This window comes from Ranitomeya imitator, chromosome 2, assembly GCF_032444005.1.
Source record: "Ranitomeya imitator isolate aRanImi1 chromosome 2, aRanImi1.pri, whole genome shotgun sequence".
Lineage (NCBI taxonomy): Eukaryota > Metazoa > Chordata > Amphibia > Anura > Dendrobatidae > Ranitomeya > Ranitomeya imitator.
Genome location: NC_091283.1, coordinates 598,935,892 through 598,952,059, shown reverse-complemented (window position 1 = coordinate 598,952,059; position 16,168 = coordinate 598,935,892). Strand labels below are relative to the sequence as shown.

Below are 16,168 nucleotides of genomic sequence, written 5' to 3'. Positions count from 1 at the left end.
ATTTAAAGCTCTGGAGCAATAGAAGACATGAATTTTATAATAAGGTCAGACAGCATGTGTCTTCATCAAACTTACAGTATTATAAAGGTTTTTACCATTTTAGCTTAAGGTACCTTCACACTCAGCGACGCTGCAGCGATACCGACAACGATGTCGATCGCTGCAGCGTCGCTGTTTGGTCGCTGGAGAGCTGTCACACAGACAGCTCTCCAGCGACCAACGATCCCGAGGTCCCCGGGTAACCAGGGTAAACATCGGGTTACTAAGCGCAGGGCCGCACTTAGTAACCCGATGTTTACCCTGGTTACCGCGGTAAAAGTTAAAAAAACAAACACTACATACTTACCTACCGCTGTCTGTCCCCGGCGCTCAGCTTCTCTGCACTCCTCCTGCACTGACTGTGAGCACAGCGGCCGGAAAGCAGAGCGGTGACGTCACCGCTGTGCTTTCCGGCTGACCGACGCTCACAGCCAGTGCAGGAGGAGTGCAGAGAAGCTGAGCGCCGGGGACAGACAGCGGTAGGTAAGTATGTAGTGTTTGTTTTTTTAACTTTTACGCTGGTAACCAGGGTAAACATCGGGTTACTAAGTGCGGCCCTGCGCTTAGTAACCCGATGTTTACCCTGGTTACCAGTGAAGACATCGCTGGATCGGTGTCACACACGCCGATCCAGCGATGTCTGCAGGGAGTCCAGCGACGAAATAAAGTTCTGGACTTTCCTCAGCGACCAACGACATCACAGCAGGGGCCTGATCGTTGGTCGCTGTCACACAGAATGATTTCCTTAACGATATCGTTGCTACGTCACAAAAAGCAACGATATCGTTATGTGTGAAGGTACCTTTACAGTTGATTTTTTCGCAGCTTTAGATAGTTTACACCTTTCACCTTCCTGCATTGTATTTAAAGATGGAAAGTGCCTAGCCATTGTTATGAGAGCTAATTTATGCACCTAAATTACTGAATGCCAAACGTGAATTTACCTAAAAGCAACATCTACCGATACCCCAATACACATGATTACACTCAGTTCAGCCAAGTGTACATGTGTTTTCAATGGAATAAGTTGAGTAATCCACTGCTAGACATAGCAGTAAATTTCTTAGGAGAACAAAAGCATGAGTCATTGAAACTAGAGATGGACAGACCCCTGTATGTTCAGGTTCGGAAAAATCATTACCTCCGGTTAGACAGCCGTAGTTCCCACGCTGTCAATTGACAGTGTGAACCCGCTGCTGTGATTGGAGGTATAAAGTTCACCTCTGGTCATTGGTATCGGCTGATGGGACTACTGGATATTTTAACAAATGTTTAATAAGTTACAGTAGAGTAGAGCCCGGCCAAAATAGTCTACCTTGTTGTAGTAGCAGATTAAAAAAATCTTTTGACCAAAACAAAACTGCTATGTATGTGTTCTGGTGATGAAAACTTCTACTGTTTGATTGGTGAGGACAAGGTGCAGAAGTGGAGTTTTTCCAAGAGAGGGTGGTGGGACTGTGGAAGGTTCAAGGGTTGGAGGCAGGGCTAGTGTGGAGCCTGGGCGGAGTTTCAAGGGGGCCCCAACATTTTTGCCAGTAAGGAGCACCGAAATTCTAGTGGTAGCCCTTGCTCACAGTAAGGCCATGTGCACACGTTCAGGTTTTTTCGCGTTTTTTTAACGTTTTTTCGCGCTAAAAACGCTATAAAACTCATTAAAACGCATACATTATGCATTCATTATGCATCATTTAGAATGCATTCTGCATGTTTTGTGCATATGGATGCGTTTTTTCCGCGAAAAAATCGCATCGCGGTAAAAAAAGAGCATGTTCATTATTTTTGCGGATTTTCTGCGTTTTTTTCCGCAATTCTATGCATGTGGGAAAAAACGCGTCAAAAACGCGTCAAAAAACACGAAAAAAACGCATGCGGATTTCTGGCAGAAATGTCTGGTTTTTGTCAGGAAAATTTCTGCAAGAAATCCTGACGTGTGCACATAGCCTTATGTGCACACGTTCAGGTTTTTTCACGTTTTTTTTGCGATAATAACGCGATAAAAATGCATTACAAACTGCAGACATATGCATCCTATCATTTAGAATGCATTCTGCAATTTTTGTGCATTTTTTTCCCGCAAAAAAAAAGCGCATTGCGGTAAAAAAAAGCAGCATGTTCATTAATTTTCCAGATTTTCTGCGTTTTTCCCGCTATTCTATGCATGTGGGAAAAAAACGCACCAAAAATGCATCAAAAACGCGAAAAAAAACGCATGCGGATTTCTGGCAGAAATGTCCGGTTTTTGTCAGGAAAATTTCTGCAAGAAATCCTGACGTGTGCACATAGCCTTATGTGCACACGTTCAGGTTTTTTCACATTTTTTTTGCGATAATAACGCGATAAAAATGCATTACAAACTGCAGACATATGCATCCTATCATTTAGAATGCATTCTGCAATTTTTGTGCATTTTTTTCCGCAAAAAAAAAGCGCATTGCGGTAAAAAAAAGCAGCATGTTCATAAATTTTCCAGATTTTCTGCGTTTTTCCCGCTATTCTATGCATGTGGGAAAAAAAAACGCACCAAAAATGCATCCAAAACGCGAAAAAAAACGCATGCGGATTTCTGGCAGAAATGTCCGGTTTTTGTCAGGAAATTTCTGTTACAAAATCCTGACGTGTGCACATACCCTAACTCAAGAAACTTGTGGTCTGGGGTTGTCATGTTGAAAAACTGCTCCTGGGACAGTTTGAAGAAATGGCCATACCGCTGGTTCCACAAACAAATCAATGTAATGCTCAGTTGTTAGCGTACCTGCAATGAAGACTAAAGGGGTCCAGCTGTCCTATATTATGCCACTCCACACCATAATCCCAGGAGTAGAACTGGTGTGACATTCCTCGTGAAGGCCTCATTGATCACATGGTATCCAGACCAGTCTCCTGCAATCCTTGCACTTAAGAAAAAGGTGGGACTCATCGCAAATGAGGATAGACCTCCATTCCATCTTATATTGCTCTATTTCAGCTTCTGGCCTCCAACCATGTCAGAGTTATATTGATTTGGTGGTGAAACCAGCGATTTTGCCATTTTTCCAGAGTGTCCCATGAGCCATTTCTAAACACAACATGAGGCCTCATGTTGCTCGTCCTACTGTGAGCAGCCTTTGTGACCTAAATGTGCTGCCATGGCCTCCAGCTATCAGAACTTGTTACTTATCAATCAAATCTGGTAAGTGATTGGTTAGCAATTGCAAAGGAACACTACTATTAATAACCCTATTGATAGGATGCCAAGTTGTGTAAGTGCATGCATTTCAATCTTTCAATTTTTTCATAATTTTACTGTGCTGTATTGAAAAGCATAGATTTATAATACAATGGTTTACCCAAAAGCCCATATACTGTAGATTTTTTATGAAAGTTTATGGAATATACAGCTCTGACAAAAATTAAGAGACCACCAAATCAAATCCCTGTCATGGGCAGCCCCTCTCCAGACCTGAACCCCATTGAAAACCTCCGGAATGTAATAAAGAGGATGATGGATAGTCACAACAAGCCATCAAACAAAGAAGAACTGCTTACATTTTTGTACCAGGAGTGAAATAAGATCACCCAGAAGCAGTGTGAAAGACTGGTGGATACCATGCCAAGATGCATGAAAGTTGTGATTAAAAATCATGGTTATTCCACAAAATATTGATTTCTGAACTCTTCCTGAGTTAAAACAATAGTATTGTTGTTTCTAAATGATTATGAACTTGTTTTCTTTGAATTATTTTAGGTCACTGGTTTTTTTTTTTTAGTTTTTACCATTTCTCCTTTTCGAAAAAAAATACAAAATGCATTGCTTGGAAATTTGGAGACGTTGTCAGAACTTTATAGAATAAATGAGTAATTTACATATTACTCAAAAATATACCTATAAAGAGAAAAATCAGACATTGTGCAGTGGTCTCTTAATTTTTGCCAGGTCTGTATATGCAACTGAGTAAGCAAACAGCTGTAGCTGTCAGGATTTACAATCAATAGAACTATTTCAAACAGGCCTGCCAAGTATAATTGATTAACACAGAGTTTTAGTCTAAATTTCCAACTGGGCTTAATCTTAGGCCTGTTTCACATGTCAGGGTTTGCGGTACGTTAGGTGACAGTTTCCTCACGTACCGGAGACACTGACACACGTAGACACATTCAAATCAATGCATCTGTGCAGATGTCAGTGATTTTTTGCGGACCGTGTCTCCGTGTGCCAAACACGGAGACATGTCAGTATTCGTGGGAGCGCACGTATTACACGGACCCATTAAAGTCAATGGGTCCGTGTAAAACACGTACCGCACACGGACGTTGTCCGTGTGCAGTCCGTGTGCCGTGCAGGGGACAGCGCTACATTAAGTGCTGTCCCCCCCACTGGTGCTGAATCCGCGATTCATATCTTCCCTGCAGCAGTGTTTGCTGCAGAGAAAATATGAATAATAGTGTTTAAAATAAAGATCTATGTGTCCCCCGCCCTCCCACCCCCTGTGCACCCCCCCTGCTGTTCTGAAAATACTCACCCGCCTCCCTCGTTGGCTGTCGCTGCTTCCTGGTCTGGCCGCATCTTCTCCTGTATGCGGTCACGTGGGGCCGCTCATTTACAGTAATGAATATGCGGCTCCACCTCCCATAGGGGTGGAGCCGCATATTCATTACTGTAATCGGCGGCCCCACGTGACCGCATACAGGAGAAGATGCGGCCAGACCAGGAAGCAGCGACAGCCAACGAGGGAGGCGGGTGAGTATTTTCAGAACAGCAGGGGGGCGCACAGGGGGTGGGAGGGCGGGGGACACATAGATCTTTATTTTAAACACTATTATTCATATTTTCTCTGCAGCAAACGCGGATTCAGCACGATGCAGGGGACAGCGCTATACTTTAGCGCTGTCTCCTCCACGGTGCGTGTGGTACCCAGTGGGCACACGGGCGTGATGTGCCACGCGAGCACACGGATACACGGACACGGATAACTCCAGTACCGATTTTATACGGTACTGGAATTATCTGGACGTGTGAAACCGGCCTTAAAGGGAACCGGTCTTGTGAAAAAAACACTATTAACCCCTTTACCCCCGAAGCTGGTTTGTACGTTCATGCCCGGCCAATTTTTACAATTCTGACCACTGTCACTTAACGAGGTATTAACTTTGGAACGTTTCAACAGATCCTGGTGACTCTAAGAATGTTTTTTGTGACACATTGTACTTCATGATAGTGGTAACATTTCTTCTTTATGACTTGCGTTTATTTGTGAAAAAAATGGAAATTTGCCGAAAATTTGTAAAATTTAGCAATTTTCCAAATTTGAATTTTCATGCCCTTAAATCACAAAGATCTGTCACACAAAATAGTTAATAAATAACATTTCCCACATGTCTACATCCGCACAATTTTGGAACCGACATTTTTTTTCATTAGAAAGGTATAAGGGTTAAAATTTGACCAGCGATTTTTTTCATTTTTCCAGCAAAAGTTACAGAACCATTTTTTTTTTTTAGGGACCACATCACATTTGGGGTCTATGTGATAGAAAATACCCAAAAGTGACACCATTCTAAAAACTGCACCCCTCAAGGTGCTCAAAACCACATTCAAGAAGTGTATTAACCCTTTACGTGCTTCACAGGAATTTTGTTTTTTTCTAAAAATTAACGTTTTACTTTTTTTCACAAAACATTTACTTCGAATCCATTTTATTTTTACAAGGGTAGCAGCAAAAAATGGACCCAAATGTGTTGCGTAATTTCTCCTGAGGATGACAATACCCAATATGAGGGAGAAAACCAGTTTGGGCACAATGTAGAGCGCCATTTAAATTTTTGAATGCAAAATTTTCTGGAACAATTGGTGGATGCCATATTGCGTTTGGAGAGCCCCTGATGTGCCTAAACAATGAAAATCCCCACAAGTGACCCCATTTTGGAAACTAGACTCCTCAGGGAACTGATCTAGATGAGTGGTGAGCACATTGAACCCTTAGGTGCTTCTGAAAATAAAGTTACGGTAATTGAATATTTATGAAACGAATAAACGTTTGTGTACAAAGTATAAATAAATGTTATGTTTTTTTCTTCTATTATAGATAGTGGCATCATCTGAGCTGCAAGATCCAACTACAGTGCCAGATATATATCATTCATAAGCCTAGAGACTGTCCATCGCCAAAAATGTGCCACACAAGACTTGTTACCCTCTAGAGCCTCATGGTTCAATCAAGTGCCAAGAAAATGACCTCTGTACCAAGGAATTTCAGAATCCACAGTGTGATGTGTTTTAAAAGATGCAGAAAGCTCTGTATGTTATATTTTTCCTATGGGAAATATCTGTACTGTTGTCATTGTATTTTGGCCTTTTAATGTTTTCCTCATTTGCATTTTCATGTATTTTTCGGCATCCTTATGCGCTATAGTATAGGCTGTGTAGTCTCGACCATTGCCATGCTTGATAATGAAGAACATAATATTAAGGGATAACGATAACTGAAAAGATTATCTGCTCTCCTTGTTCAAGGACCGTTTAAACATCTATACATAGTATACTAGCATTATAATATTATTAATTGTTGGTCATTTGTTACATGTTCATACACCTTTGTGGAGGGGATATGTAAACTTTCAATGTTGCTGGACTGAATGCAGCAAAACATTCATTTATATTAAAAGAAATGTGTAATCAGAAAATGACCCAATATTTAAATCAGGTCTTTAATGTTTTAAAAATTGTTTTTTTTGTTTTTTTATTTTTCATTTCACTATCTGAATTTAAAAAAAATATTACATATTTTAGTTATGGTATTAGATATGTTATTTTCACACTGAACACTAACTAATCTAGACTCCAGCTTCCTGTTCTTTCGGGAAAATCACATGTACATTAGCCACAATAAACAGTCTCAAACCCTATTCCATTGTATTGAGTATGTGCAAAAGGTCATTATGAAGGGAGGGAAAGCTGTGACGTCAGCTATTGTGAGTTATGGATCCTGTGTTATCAGCTGTGTATCGAGATGTTACCTGTCATTGTAACCCAGTCTGTAATGATAATTAAACTTCTAAAAAGCCTAAGTGGCCAGTGTGACAATTGCAAGATTTCTATATTTTTTTCAAAACCGAACATGATATAAAAAATAATCATACAAAAAAAATACAAAAATTACAAATAATATATTTAATATTGAAACCTGATTTCAACATTAGGTAATTTTCTGATATATTAATTAATAATGAAGCTGCTAATAGTTTTCACCTTCAAAGTGAAAAATTAGTAATATTAGTTATCCGTAAGTCAGATGGACAATTCTGGCATATAATTATACAGTATATATACTGTATACAGAGAAACGGACTATAAATATGACATTCCTTTGGAATCTTGTCACTCGGGTTGCTACTGATCCTAAGAACAAAAGCGGTGTCACTTCAGCTGACCAGGAGCATTGTCTACGTGTGCGACACAGTCCTATTGTAAATGGAGCATTGTTGTTGGTTCTACACCGTGTCTGGTTGGGAATGGCTTATTAGAAGAGGATGATTTAATTAGGTACTTTCACTGATAAGAAATTCATGGCATATCCTGTTTATATTCATCGATATGTCTACAGGATACAGGCAACCTAATTGAGAACATCTAATTGTGAATATTACTAGCTTATTAATAGATACATAGGTATTCCTCTTTGCCTCTAATGATGGGGGGACTTCACAAAATTGAGTCTGGGAGTTTAAAATGTATGAGTTAATGAAATGACTATGGCTCATGGGCGGACATACCGCCGGTTCAACCGGTGCAGCTGCACCGGGGCCCGGAGGCTCTGGGGGGCCCCTGCAGGGCGGCCAGGGACGCTGCTACCATTAGGCGATTTGACTATCAGGCGGCAGAAGAGAGGGCGACAGACTCTATAGTAAGTGAATTTGCGCTGCTAGTTTTTTTTTTTTTTTTTCTAAAACTCCGGGGTCAAGTGCCCGCCCCCCCTCCTCCCTCCCTCCTTCCCGCCCCCCCTCCCTGAAGACGTAATACTCACCTTCCTCCAGCGGTGGCTGCAACTGCGTCCCAGCGCCGGCAGCGTGTCCTGTCTTCAGCGGTCACATGGTACCGCTAATTTAAGGTCATGAATATGCGCATATTCATGACCTTAATTAGCGCTATCATGTGACCGCTGAAGACAGGAAGGAAGACGCTGCAGAAGAGATGCCAGGAAGGAAGTTCTGTTCTGTGCTGCGCGGTGAGAGGTAAGTATGACAGGGAAAAAGGATTTGGAGCCATGCACGCAGGGAAAAAGGATGTGGAGCCATGCACGCAGGGAAAAAGGATGTGGAGCCATGCACGCAGGGAAAAAGGATGTGGAGCCATGCACGCAGGGAAAAAGGATGTGGAGCCATGCACGCAGGGAAAAAGGATGGGGAGCCATGCACGCAGGGAAAAAGGATGGGGAGCCATGCACGCAGGGAAAAAGGATGTGGAGCCATGCACGCAGGGAAAAAGGATGTGGAGCCATGCACGCAGGGAAAAAGGATGTGGAGCCATGCACGCAGGGAAAAAGGATGTGGAGCCATGCACACAGGGGAGAAGAATGGGGGAGCCATGCACGCAGGGTGGGAGGATGGGGGAGGCATGCACGCAGGGGAGAAGGATGGGGGAGCCGTGAACGCAGGGGAGAAGAATGGGGGAGCCGTGAACGCAGGGGAGAAGAATGGGGGAGCCGTGAACGCAGGGGAGAAGGATGGGGGAGCTGTGAACACAGGGGAGAAGGATGGGGGAGCCCAGCACGCAGGGGAGAAGGATGGGGGAGCCGTGAACACAGGGGAGAAGGATGGGGGAGCCCAGCACGCAGGGGACAAGGATGGGGGAGCCGTGAACGCAGGGGAGAAGGATGGGGGAGCCGTGAACGCAGGGGAGAAGGATGGCGGAGCCGTGAATGCAGGGGAGAAGGAATTACGGGAGCCGTGAACGCAGGGGAGAAGGATGGGGGAGCCCAGCACGCAGGGGAGAAGGATGGGGGAGCCATGAACGCAGGGGAGAAGGATGGGGGAGCCCAGCACGCAGGGGAGAAGGATGGGGGAGCCGTGAACGCAGGGGAGAAGGATGGTGGAGCCGTGAACGCAGGGGAGAAGGATGGCGGAGCCGTGAACGCAGGGGAGAAGGAATTACGGGAGCCGTGAACGCAGGGGAGAAAGATGGGGGAGCCGTGAACGCAGGGGAGAAGGATGGGGGAGCCCAGCACGCAGGGGAGAAGGATGGGGGAGCCGTGAACGCAGGGGAGAAGGATGGGGGAGCCGTGAACGCAGGGGAGAAGGATGGCGGAGCCGTGAACGCAGGGGAGAAGGAATTACGGGAGCCCAGCACGCAGGGGAGAAGGATGGGGGAGCCGTGAACGCAGGGGAGAAGGATGGGGGAGCCCAGCACGCAGGGGAGAAGGATGGGGGAGCCGTGAACGCAGGGGAGAAGGATGGGGGAGCCGTGAACGCAGGGGAGAAGGAATTACGGGAGCCGTGAACGCAGGGGAGAAGGATGGGGGAGCCATGCACACAGGGTGGGAGGATGGAGTATAAATATGGAGTATAAATATTGGGCCCTATAGGGGGGACACAGTGTGAGTGGACAGTGTGAAGAGGGGGCCGGTATAGAAAGGAGAGGTCAGTGTGAAGAGCATGTACCATAAGAGGGACAGTGTGGGGGTCATATTTTGTGCAGACAATATAGTGAGGGGCAATTTGTTATTCCGGAGCATTATAATGACACTTGTATCTTTAAGGGCATCTTGTGGAGACTTTCTGCAAAAGAGCGGAAAAGATGGAAGTCTGCAGAGACGGCTGTGGATGAGAAAACTCATCATGGGATCTGGACAAGATGAAGAAAAGAAGAACAGCTCCAGAGACGACGTTATCTATAAGGTACCTGGATGTAAATGTTATTTGTGATACTAACTAATTCTCATGTTTTTATTTATGTTAGGAGCCATTTTTCCGTTCGCCTCAGGCAGCAGAGAGGCTAGGTTCACCCCTGAGGGCGGCTAATATAGAGGGCAATCTGGCCAGTCTATCCGGCCCCGAGGCTCCGGGGGCCCCCTGGCCAGATTGCCCTCATGTGCGGCAGACATGGAGCAATCCCTGCAGCTCCGCTGCCTGCAAGAGAAAATGGCAACGGATCTGCAGGGAATGGATGCTTCCTGCTTCCTTTCTCACACAGACAGCAGCGGCTCAGCTGAATGACATCATCATTCCGCGCTGCGGCTGTGCGAGACAGGAAGCTGCCGCACACTGGCTTCTGCACACTCATGCCTGGAAGGAAGCTGCAGCTGTGCAGGACCTCAATCACCCCCTGAACAGGAGGTAATGAACGGCCTGAATGTGACGGATTGTTTGCAGAGTAAAGAGGGGAGACAGGGGCAGCAGTCAGAGACTAGAAGCAGTGATTTACTGACTGTGAACCCCGGAGCTTTGTGTTCTCTGGTCAGTGCAGGATTTTCATCCACACACAGCAGGGACCAGAGAGTTCAGAGCTCAGGAACACAGTCACTAAATCACTGGGTCTATTCTCTGACGGGACTCCAGTCATCACTGCAGTATCAGATCCAGGCTGGGACTGACCCCTGAGCCCATCCCCCAGTGAAGACTTTTTCACATATACTGTATCTGTTGCATTAAACACACATATAAGGGTATGTTTCCACTGTCAGTAAACTCTGCGGATTGGACGCTGTGTACATCCGCAGCATCCAGTCCGCAGCTCCTGATGTTACAGCATAGTGCATGAGATTTCAAGGAATCCAATGTCCACTATGTATGCAGCGGCACCCGCAGCTTCCCTGCAGAGACGGACATGCGGCACATCTTTCTAGACCGTAGCATGTCTATTTATCTTGCGGAGACGCTCAGTCTCCACAAGATAAATATCACAGTCCAATGTATAGGATGCGGTGATTCCGCATGTGTTCAATGAACACATGCGGAAGCATCACTCGTACAAAAGCCGGCAGCGCTTTGGACCGAGCGGACATGTGCTGCATCCAAAGCGCTGCCGATTCCTGACCGTGGAACCATACCCTTATACATTAATGTATACTATGTCACATATGCAGTAGACACAGGTGTTTATTATACATGGGCATATTCTACAGTATATATATATATATATAATTTATTAGCTTTGTCGCCTTTAAAGAAGGGGGGGGCCCAAACACATTTCCTGCACAGGGGCCCCAAGCTGTCTGTGTCCGCCCCTGCTATGGCTGGTATGCCGGAGGTTAAAAGGACTGGCCTTGACAACCGTGACATGTCATTAAAGGAGTGCCTTCTATGAACTTTGCAATTTCATATGTCAGAGGTTTATCTAGGTCATGGCTCATACACCAAGAGCCAAAAGAGGTTATGAAATTGGCTAAACCTTTACTACTTACGAAGCATACGCTGCCATAACATTTCATTGGCACATCATTGCTTGTTATCATTATGTTTCTGTATGACTGGATAAATAGCCTTTTTATTGGGAAACTACCTTTGTGTAATAATACTACAAAATGTTCAGACTTCTTAGTATCCACAGTAACTGAGAATAACAATGTTCTTACTCTTCATCATCAAGTCGTTCTTTATGTGCAGATTCACTTTTTTAATATAACTGCCTAGTGGTCAAAGCTTTGCTTTTGTGATGGAGAGTTTCATTTTCCTGACATGGGTGTAATCGATAACGAACTTATTATTAATCCCAGTAGATAACACTGTGCAATATTCTTCTCAGCTCCCTCTAGTGGGCTTACCAGGGCCGGGACAAAGTATTTTGGTGCCCTAGGCAGATAAAGCCAAGTCCCCCCACCCGCTCTAAAGCAAAGGAATGGGTCAGAGACTAAAGGTACCGTCACATTCAGCGACGCTGCAGCGATATAGACAACGATGCCGATTGCTGCAGCGTCACTGTTTAGGTCGTTGTGTGGTCACTGGAGAGCTGTCACACAGACAGCTCTCCAGCGACCAATGATGCCGAGGTCCCCGGGTAACCAGGGTAAACATCGGGTGACGTCACCGCTGTGCTTTACGGCCGGCGCTCACAGTCAGTGCGGGAAGCTGACGGCGAGGGACGCGACAGACACCGGAATGTAAGTATGTAGTGTTTGTTTTTTTAACATTTACAATGGTAACCAGGGTAAATATCGGGTTACTAAGCGCGGCCCTGCGCTTAGTAACCCAATGTTTACCCTGGTTACCAGTGAAGACATCGCTGGATCGGCGTCACACACGCCGATTCAGCGATGTCAGCGGGTGATCCAGTGACGAAATAAGGTGCTGGCCTTCTAGCTCCGACCAGCGATGTCACAGCAGGATCCTGATCGCTGCTGCGTGTCAAACACAACGATATCGCTGTCCAGGACGCTGCAACGTCATGGATCGCTATCGTTATTGTTGTTAAGTTGTTCAGTGTGAAGGTACCTTAAGGTAACAGGACCCCCAATGCATCTCCCCCACTGATGACCACTCACACTAGAATTGTTACCTTTTTGACAAACAACAAAATCAAAAGTGAAAAAAAAGGAGTGTACTTTAGGGAACACAATTTCAAAGTTACATGCAGAATCAAAAATATTTTGAGGACCATTTACACAATACATGGGAAAAAGGTGACATTCATCCCTGACGTCCTATATTTTAAATGTAGAACCCAAGTGTCACGATAAGCTGCAGCCACTGCTGCGGCCCAGCCCATAATCGCCCCCACAACGACCAAACATGACGGCTTAGGGCACGCGTCCCCCGGGGACACAATACAGACCCTTTATACCGCAGAGGGGGACCTGGGCCTACCCGAACTAGTGGAGGGCAGAGACTGGGGTTCTGTCACAGCTGTGCATGTGCACAAAGAAAGAGACACGTAGGACTTGATTACACCGCACAAATTCAGGTATAGAAAAAGTAAAGTTTACTAAAGTAAAGTCACACAGTACATAAACCAAACATGACTATTCCAGGTTCCCGATTCCACACCTCCCAGAAAGGTACCACCCAGTGGACCCCAAGGCACCAATGGATTACCAAGGCACACATAGGCGGGACATCAGGACACTGGCTGGACATCAGGGGTATTCAGGACACAGGCTGGACATGAGGACACAGGCTGGACACCTTGGACAGACATCGGATGATGGCAGGAGTCATCACTGGTTGATGCAGTCCACGGTCATCTGGCACGGGCATACTAGGACGGCCTCTCTCAGGCGTAGCATAGACTCAGCAGGAGAACATCAGACACTGAACCAGGATAGACGTCATCACAGGGTGGACCTCTGGGAACCGGTGGATCATCCGGTCACAGGGTAGAACACGGATGGCACAGGACCAGGCAGCAGCAGTCATCAGGTTACAGCCATCAGGTTCCGTGCATCGGACTTAGAAAGGAACTCAAGCATGATGGTGCAAGCACCGCCGGATTGGACCTGACTGGATGGGGTTAGCTCCGCATGGTAGTCAGAGCACAGAGTAGTAGATGCTCAGCAGAAACACCAGTTACAAGAAACTCAAAGTCACTGGGTGGGAGGCTCCAGACGCAGAGGGATTCCAGGAACATAACACAGCAGACACAGTTCAGACAGGGTCAGGTACAGGATCAAGGATTCAGGCCTGGATATACTGCCTCCAGAACAGGACATAACAGGAATCATGGCAAGGACATTGGTACCAAAACAGACAGGAGAGGTGCAGGAGCACAAAACACACATAGCAAAGTTCAGGAGCTGTATGAATAGCTCAGGCTCTGCCCATAGGGCAGGGGAAACATATAGGAGCTGCCCCTCAGCAACTGGCTGGGGACAGCTTTTAAAGTACACACACTAACCCTGATAAAAGAAGGGGAGGTGTTGCCGCGCACACCCTAAGCACAAACAGAAACCATTACAGCACAATTAGTGCAGGAACTGAGGATGAGGGCACCTGGCAGCGGCTGCATGCCCAGACACACGTGGAAAGTCATACCCCAGCTGCAAATGACCTCTCAACCCGCGGACAGCTTCCACAGCGGCAACCAGGGACTGCACATGCGGATGGTTATGCTGCAGAGCAAAGACCTAACCACCCATGTACGGCTACGCAGCTGAGCAGGGAACTAAGCAGGCTCCATACAGGTAAAAGCCAACAGTATCCCAGCTCAATTAGGGCGAAAGGAGTAATGGGTTAAAGCAAAGACATGCATTGTCATGCCAAAAACCAGATACAGACAGAACGGAGTGACACCAAGGATAGCAAAGGAAACTAATAAAGCGTAATTATAATCGGGGCCGTTTGGTTTCAATTAAGGTGTTGAGTATTTGGCAGATACGCTAATGGAAAATAAATGGATCCCATTATAGATAAAGGAATATGTATGATAGTTTTTGCCTCCGTCATGCGACAAATACAGCTTGCTCAAAACTGATAGTGGTGCTGATGATGTATTCATGTACAGATGATGGTTTTGGTGATGTATTCATGTAGTGATGATTCTGGTGCTAAATTCATGTAGTGATGATTATTCTGGTGATGTATTCATCACGAGGACCATCATCAGTACATGAATACGAAGTCAAAATCATCATCAGTACATAATTGAAGCACCAGAGCCATCAATAGTTCATGAATATGGCACCAGAATCATCATCAGTAAATAAATACATCATCAGAACCACCATCAGTATATGAATACATCACTAGAACCATCATCAGTAAATTAATACGTCACCAGAACCTCCATCATTACATGAATACGTCATCAGAACCAAAAGTACTTTAATACAAGAATCAAGCTTCGTACAACGATCAGTTGTAGTATCATATCAGCCCCATAAACAATTGTATTGCATGAACCTACAACCCTACAAATCTCAGTGTGTCCTTAACAATGGTAAGGAGATACTGGGAGTTGTTGTTAACATCCATCGTCAGACTACTGACCGTACAGGAACCACAGTTCTGAAGAGAATTAGTCAGTATCACAAATAAACATTTACATCCGGGTACCTTGTAGATGCCATCTTCACTGGAATCTTTTCTTTTCATCTCCATCTTGCCTTTATGCCATGATGACTTTTCGCATTCACAGCTAATCTCGGCATTGTCATGCCAAAAACCAGATACAGACAGAACGGAGTGACACCAAGGATAGCAATGGAAACTAATAAAGCGTAATTATATTCAGGGCCATTTGGTTTCAATTAAGGTGTTGAGTATTTAACAGATACGCTAATGGAAAATAAATGGATCCCATTATAGATAAAGGAATATGTATGATAGTTTTTGCCTCCGTCATGCGACAAATACAGCCTCCTCAAAACTGATAGTGGTGCTGATGATGTATTCATGTACACATGATGGTTTTGGTGATGTATTCATGTAGTGATGATTCTGGTGCTAAATTCATGTAGTGATGATTATTCTGGTGATGTATTCATCACGAGGACCATCATCAGTACATGAATACGAAGCCAAAATCATCATCAGAACATAATTGAAGCACCAGAGCCATCAATAGTTCATGAATATGGCACCAGAATCATCATCAGTAAATAAATACATCAGAACCACCATCAGTATATGAATATATCACTAGAACCATCATCAGTAAATTAATACGTCACCAGAACCTCCATCATTACATTAATACGTCACCAGAACCAAAAGTACTTTAATACAAGAATCAAGCTTCGTACAACGATCAGTTGTAATATCATATCAGCCCCATAAACAATTGTATTGCATGAACCTACAACCCTACAAATCTCAGTGTGTCCTTAACAATGGTAAGGAGATACTGGGAGTTGTTGTTAACATCCATCATCAGACTACTGACCGTACAGGAACCACAGTTCTGAAGAGAATTAGTATCACAAATAAACATTTACATCCGGGTACCTTGTAGATGCCATCTTCACTGGAATCGTTTCTTTTCATCTCCATCTTGCCTTTATGCCATGATGACTTTTCGCATTCACAGCTAATCTCGGCAGACACCCCTCTTCCAAGGTCTTTTGCAGCACATCCCCACACAGTGCACTTAGAAATAAGAGTGTTATTAAAATTCCCTCTACATAAAATAATATATTATGTCCTATACAATATAACTATGGTATATGGCCTCCACACTGTCTACCATTATCAGGTATAACTGCTACACTATCCGCCCTTATGAACC

The 16,168-nt window shown here is 44.8% G+C and overlaps 1 protein-coding gene across 1 annotated transcript in view; it reads left to right on the top strand.

Moving 5' to 3' along the window:
- The window catches only part of USH1G (USH1 protein network component sans), a 68,806-nt gene extending 62,223 nt beyond the window's left edge, over positions 1–6,583 (top strand). Inside the window, exon 4 of the mRNA XM_069752381.1 lies at positions 6,102–6,583. Coding sequence (XP_069608482.1) covers positions 6,102–6,105 — 4 coding nt within the window. The 3' untranslated portion in view covers positions 6,106–6,583. The remainder of the gene's footprint in view (positions 1–6,101) is intronic.
- The last annotated feature ends 9,585 nt before the right edge of the window (positions 6,584–16,168 follow it).